The 7085-nt window shown below is 37.5% G+C and overlaps 1 protein-coding gene across 2 annotated transcripts; it reads right to left on the bottom strand.

Moving 5' to 3' along the window:
• Positions 1–2608: 2608 nt before the first annotated feature.
• catip (ciliogenesis associated TTC17 interacting protein) lies at positions 2609–6691 on the bottom strand. 2 transcript variants are annotated; one of them, XM_056266910.1, is made up of 10 exons: positions 6480–6691; positions 6263–6331; positions 4381–4566; positions 4207–4262; positions 3976–4062; positions 3708–3875; positions 3447–3571; positions 3173–3249; positions 2979–3067; positions 2609–2871 (listed from the first exon to the last, which is right to left on the bottom strand). In XM_056266910.1, the coding sequence occupies exons 2-10, from the start codon at positions 6327–6329 to the stop codon at positions 2686–2688; spliced, it is 1041 nt and encodes a 346-aa protein (XP_056122885.1). In that variant the 5' UTR covers positions 6330–6331; positions 6480–6691; the 3' UTR covers positions 2609–2685. The 2 variants fall into 2 exon arrangements, with proteins under 2 accessions (XP_056122885.1, XP_056122886.1); XM_056266911.1 differs by lacking the exon at positions 6480–6691 and having other exon boundaries at positions 6263–6431.
• Positions 6692–7085: the final 394 nt, after the last annotated feature.

Here is a 7085-nt window from a genome sequence, read left to right as displayed (position 1 = left end):
ATATCAGTGCAGGCATTAATACCTCACATGTGTAGTCAAACCTATAGACTAACATAATTATGTACAGTGGAGGAAACTTGTTAAATTAAAATGGATGAAATTGTTGTCTATTCACCACATCACAATTCAGCGGAGAGGACAAGAGCCTCAACCACAGCGCTACCTTGCAGATACTAATTTATTCACATGCCCCTTCTGCACATCTCAAATATGTAAACCCAGACATTATCATCAAATAGTGGCCCATATAGCTGGGCATAAAATAAGGCCCCCAGCAGCACCTGATCCACCACAACAAACTCCTTCGCTGGCCCCAGCAGCACCTGATCAATGAAACTTGATATACTGTATTATTAATGTGTTTTTATGTCATAAATTTATCAAGATCGGTCATGGAAATCCAGCAAAGAAAGAGAAGGCGGACTGACAAGCCACACAAAACTGGTATGATTTATTTTGTTTGAGGTGCTCTATTATTTATAGTAAATGTTGACTGTTATTTACTGATGTTCTTCATTTGTCCCTTCATAGTGGCAACTGTTGACCAACCCCTGAACATACAGGAGGCATGTATTTGTTATTACTCAATTTATAAAATGCAAGGGAATCATTATAACCACAAGAAGTTCAGATTATGTTTTGTTCATGTATAGCTTCCTCCGCTGGTCCTTCGTGAAATCTTACTGGAGGTTGTGCTTCAAGATGGTGATGTTGCAATTGGCTCCCTTGCTCTCACCTGCAGGTGCTTCAACAGCATTGTGAGCATGGAAAGTTTCCGCCGAGAGGCTCACTTTCGGTGGTTGGACAGTAAGTTTTATTAGTGTCACTGTTTGGTTAATCACAGCTCTCTCTGTTTTTCTCAGTTATGTATGGTTGAATATTAAGACAATGATGAGGTCAGCTGACAACTTTTTTTTTAGGTGTCGTGAACTGGAAGGCATTCAGTGAAAATGTCAGAAACCTGTACAGGGTTCCATACAGTCTATCCAGATGTCTCCATTTTGATACTACATACAAAGACTGTGGCGAAGGCTACAGAGGGAGAGGGCAAAGAGGTGTGTTGCAGGGGTTCTATGGCTCTGATGACTCCCCAGGATACTGCGGAGACTGTTTCTATGTGGCTGTGGAGGAAGCATCTAATGTTTCATGCAATGTGTTCCTCATGTTTGAACTTGCCACATTTATTGCTTATTTTATTTGATTGGATTGGATGCTCTCTTTTTTACTATTACATTAAATAGAGAATGCTGCATTTATCAATACAGTTTTTCATCATATTGGTTACAGTATCTATACGGTCAATAAAGTGATGCTAATGTTTAAAGTTTTCAGAGTCATTATTCTAAGTAAACACATTTTACCTTAATTTAAAGGTCAATACGTTTTACTTTATATATCATTTAATGTAAGCTACAAATATCACTTAAATATCAGTCATTACATATAAATATATTTTGAAAAATACAGGTGAGAAAGACCAATACAATAATTTTCACCATTGCTTTACAGTAGGATTTGGTAACTTTATTGGAAATTGAATTTTTCCTTGTTAATCACCGTTACAACTTGATTTATGTTGTGTTGTTCACACACACACAAAACGAAAATAAAACTAATGTAATTATAAATAGTTGAGTAATAAAGTAATTTTTAATACTTTTACCTTTTAAGGTTTACATTTAGAGAAAAATTGCATGTAGGTAGGAGAGAATATTATAAAATATAATACACACTCACAGGCTATAACAACATTTACATATACATTGCGACAACATTTATGTCAAAATAAAATCCAGCTACCTATTTTCTTTAAAAAGGAATTCTTTCATAAACCAAATTTCCCGTTATGTTATAAGATACAGATCTTGTATAACTATCTTATGAAAGAATTCCTTTTTATATCCTATGAAAGAATTCCTTTTTAAAGAAAATAGGTAGTTGTAGCCTGTATTTTATTTTTTACATAAATCAAATGTTGTCGCGATATAGACATAATAGTAAAAATCAAGAAAAAACCCGAGAAATAATAATAACGCATTTCCGCTTCTGAAAGTGCTATAATAAAATGTCCGCTTCTGAAAGGGCTTCCGAATCCGTACGGTTATGATTGGATGGTTGGAAAATGCCTAGACCGGTTTGAAAACGCCCATTAATTGGGAAACACCTTCTTGTTGTTCCGCAGAGACCTCTATTTGATTTAAACAGGAACTCAGGAAGTGACAAAAGGGTGTGTTCACAAATGTGTTGAATAATTCTGGGGGTTGAGTCATGGAATTCTAAAGAAATACTTAGTTTACAGACCGTTTGTCTTGAAGAAAAACAAATAAAGAGTTTATGTATCAGTATAAATACTGCTTCAGCTATTTTCTATATACAATTGAATTAAAAATATTTCTGTTATATGACGAGACAAGCTAGAATGTTTTACACGCTAGAATGTTTACTGTTTTAGGTATTGTTTTATATGGGCATATTGTTAACATTCTGTGCAATATTTCTTTATTACTGCACTACCAATCTACAGTGTCTCTCACATCAGGATCTGTTCATCCATATGAATCAAATGCTATTACAGTACATTCAAAAAAGCATAGTCATTATACCAAGGCATTATTAGAAGAAAACCTTTATTTTCAATCTCTGCTACATCACACAATTTGTTAGTGTTTATTATCCCTATGGAAATTATTGGGAGTCATTATGGGATTTTCCTGAAGGATTTTGAGAGGCAAAGGGTGCAAAAAAGTCACGAGCAAAGGAGAAGACGTCTTGAGGTTTCCTCAACAGCAGGAACTGCAGGAAGTCTGCCATTAAAGCCTTTAGCTCAGGGTGTTGTCTGATGTAGGAGGAGTAGTCCGCTTTGAGTTCCTCCTATGTCATAAACAAGTGAGTCACAAATTTGCTTATATAAAATTTGCTTCTGATATTCTTGAGTGATATATGGCATCAGTTAAATGCTTATGAACAGTTATAGGCACCTTTCTGTCAAGAAACTTTGAGTAAAGCTCCATATCTTCCTCCCAGATGAGTGGCTTCTTCTCAAACACAGGAATTTGGTCTTTCTCCTCTAAAAAAAAAAAGCTTTGTTTTATTCATATTTTTTTAACTTTAAAGCTTAAAGATTACTTCTGATCACAAAGGAGCAGACTGCCAAGTGTTAAGGTCTTCAAACCTCCATCGAGCAAGAATGGCAAATGCAGTAGCTTCATAATGGCAGGTGAGCCCAACTGCACTCTGCTTGCCAGATGCCTAAATGTAAAATATTTTAGGAAACATTAATGTTCAAACAAAGGTCAAATCTTTAAAACTTCTGTAGCTGCTGAAAAAAGCTTTGAGTTTGTAAACAACTATGTATGGCAGCTTTGGTTTTGTTTGAAGGATGCTAATCAACAGCTATCATCCACTCAAATGTTTCTTTTTAGCAAAAAACGAAGAGAGTATTCTACCCATCAGGTATGAAGAAGCAATGCCAAGTTGCTGAGGAGTCCTTTGCAGAGGAGACAGTCCTTTCAATCCCAAAGATTTCGACTAGCTCTTCACCAATCATCTGCTTCTTCCACCCAAGTGCTCTCTGAAGCAAACAAGTGGATCACGCAAAAATGATAAAAAGCCCACCACCTTCAATCATACATGTACTGTTCATATAAATTTGGCCTATAAAAAACATCCAAGGGTTGAACTATAAGCAATAATCTCCATGGACTTACATAAACTGATTTAGAAAGCACTGTATCTGCATCAAATGACAGGAACGTCATGTATTCTGGAACAGTCTTCTGCCGAGCCAGAATGCGCAGGATCAGGAAGTTGGACGCCTCAGAGACAAAGCCTTTTAGAGAACTCAATGGAAATGTGTGGGTTTGAGTCTTCACTCCCTAAAGAATGAGTTAAAAGATGAGAAATTTCATTATACTTTTTTTTTTGCACATATTTAAGTCAACGTATTCAACATATGTTGTGCAGCATAGCACTCACCTCTTTCTCTGAGATGATCCTGTTTACCACTAGTTGATCATCCTGTCTAACAATATGTACCTTCCGGTCCACCGTCTGCTTTTCCAGCTGGAATGTTTACAACAGCTCAGATTTGGGTGGCTTTACATTTCGATTTCGATTATTTCATTTATTGCATCAAATTAAACTGAATTAAACGGAACCTACCCTACGTTTTTCATAAACTTTGCTTTAAGTCGATAGAAAAGATACCTTTACATATTCATGATGATTCTCTTCCAGTATATCAAGCTTTCTGGATATGTAGGCTGGCAACAACACAAGGGAACAAACACAGAGTTTAACTTTAAGAAAAGATTAAAAAAAATATACAAATGCCATGTGTGTTCTCACTAACAAATAATAAAGAGAAGAAATAATTCACACCTTCAATGGATGTGCCACAAGGAATGTCATCGATCGTTCCATGACTGTTGGCATGGAGCAGATAGCAAAGCTCCTCATTGTAACTCGCCTTGGTGACTCTCACAGAGAAGTCTCCCAGCTCCCTGCCCGAATCTGACACAGTCACAAGTGAATCCGCAAACAAACAATCGTCCAGATCCCTGGATCCTATAAGTGACAGCAAAATGGCTTTCAATTAGAAGACCGTTGCAATCACGTACTGTTAGTCTCTTGACTGAAGATTAATTTATGATGATCACAGTTAGTGGGTCTGAAAATACTTGCAGAAACAGTCAGTGCATTCATTTAAGACACATTTATGTAGATGTCAGTGCTTCATGATTTATCACAATAACTGGCACAAACCCTCCATCCTGCAAAGTTATAATAGTAAATCAAATTATATATATACACTCAGCGGCCACTTTATTAGGTACCCCATGCTAGTAACGGGTTGGACCCCCTTTTGCCTTCAGAACTGCCTCAATTCTTCGTGGCATAGATTCAACAAGGTGCTGGAAGCATTCCTCAGGGAGTTTGGTCCATATTGACATGATGGCATCACACAGTTGCCGCAGATTTGTCGGCTGCACATCCATGATGCGAATCTCCCGTTCCACCACAACCCAAAGATGCTCTATTGGGTTGAGATCTGGTGACTGTGGAGGCCATTTTAGTACAGTGAACTCATTGTCATGTTCAAGAAACCAATTTGAAATGATTAGAGCTTTGTGACATGGTGGAAGTAGCCATCAGAGGATGGGTACATGGTGGCCATAAAGGGATGGACATGGTCAGAAACAATGCTCAGGTAGGCCGTGGCATTTAAACGATGCCCAATTGGCACTAAGGGGCCTAAAGTGTGCCAGGAAAACATCCCCCACACCATTACACCACCACCACCAGCCTGCACAGTGGTAACAAGGCATGATGGTTCCATGTTCTCATTCTGTTTACGCCAAATTCTGACTCTAACATCTGAATGTCTCAACAGAAATCGAGACTCATCAGACCAGGCAACATTTTTCCAGTCTTCAACTGTTCAATTTTGGTGAGGTCTTGCAAATTGTAGCCTCTTTTTCCTATTTGTAGTGGAGATGAGTGGTACCCGGTGGAGTCTTCTGCTGTTGTAGCCCATCCGCCTCAAGGTTGTGCGTGTTGTGGCTTCACAAATGCTTTGCTGCATACCTCGGTTGTAACGAGTGGTTATTTCAGTCACTGTTGCCCTTCTATCAGCTCGAACCAGTCTGGCCATTCTCCTCTGACCTCTGGCATCAACAAGGCATTTCCGCCCACAGAACTGCCGCTCACTGGATGTTTTTTCTTTTTCGGACCATTCTCTGTAAACCCTAGAGATGGTTGTGCGTGAAAATCCCAGTAGATTAGCAGTTTCTGAAATACTCAGACCAGCCCTTCTGGCACCAACAATCATGCCACGTTCAAAGTCACTCAAATCAACTTTCTTCCCCATACTGATGCTCGGTTTGAACTGCAGGAGATTGTCTTGACCATGTCTACATGCCTAAATGCACTGAGTTGCCGCCATGTGATTGGCTGCTTAGAAATTAAGTGTTAACGAGCAGTTGGACAGGTGTACCTAATAAAGTGGCCGGTGAGTGTATATATATATTCTGTTCAAATTATACATAAAAAATAAGATTTTTTTTTTAGCAGGAATAGCTACAGACAGACAGTGCAACTTTATGAACGTGAAGGACATTGATGTCATTAACAGATGGTCCCTAACCCTAAAATAGCGTCTCTGACAGGCAAACTTTAAAAGTGACGTCATTTATTGAATCATAATCATGTTTAAATTAACTTACTTACCAATGGAAAAAAAAAACCACAAAAAATTACTTACCAATGCCGTGAATAAACTCCACTGCATTAACTGAAGCTTTCAGTTCTACGGTTTCATTCTCCTCCATGTCTTAGAGTCCAGATAAAACCAGAGATTATCACAACATTAGTTCAAAATAACTGCCTAACTGTGACCTATATATATATTTAATATCGTTATTCTCAATAATATTGAGAATTTTAAAACTACTCGCGTCTTTGTTTCTTTACTGCTATACCTGGATCATACGGTGCTTCAGCTAATGATCAAACGAGCTACTTTGCTAATGCTATTAAAAATCAGAATCAACAACAAACTGACACATATAGCTTTAACACGACAGGAAACAGCCCAAACTACTAACGGCATCTATATTAGCGCTAGGCATTTAAACCTTTTTATTTAGGGTCTATTTGTGTTTTTCGTTCATGCCTCCAACTTATTAGCATCTTTGGTTTCCTTGGTAACGATGTTGTTAACAACTGTCGTCGTAAACCTTCTTGTAATCGCGCCACACTATTTCCACATATATCTATGATTTCCACAGTGCAACACATGGAATATAGAACACATGTAATATAGACATATTAGTTAGTCAATTCATGGGTTTATTATGACAACCAGTACATAAATATCAGTGCTTGTGGTGGTACCATAGTTATTCAAAACGCTGGGAGCAGCTCCAACACAGTCAAGGGTAAAAAAAAAAAAAAAAAAAAAAAAAAAAAAAAAAAAATTAACAAACAAATCAAGACAAATTGAAATATTTTTCAGTTCAAACAATGCCTTTCAGCGTACCAAATACTTAAAAGTTCAAAGAAACCTATTTTTGTATACAAAATAA

This window comes from Rhinichthys klamathensis, unplaced genomic scaffold (genome assembly GCF_029890125.1).
Source record: "Rhinichthys klamathensis goyatoka isolate OS25496 unplaced genomic scaffold, OSU_Roscu_1.1 h1tg000254l_1, whole genome shotgun sequence".
In the NCBI taxonomy this organism is placed as follows: Eukaryota; Metazoa; Chordata; class Actinopteri; order Cypriniformes; family Leuciscidae; genus Rhinichthys; species Rhinichthys klamathensis.
This window is presented reverse-complemented; position numbering and strand designations above follow the sequence as displayed.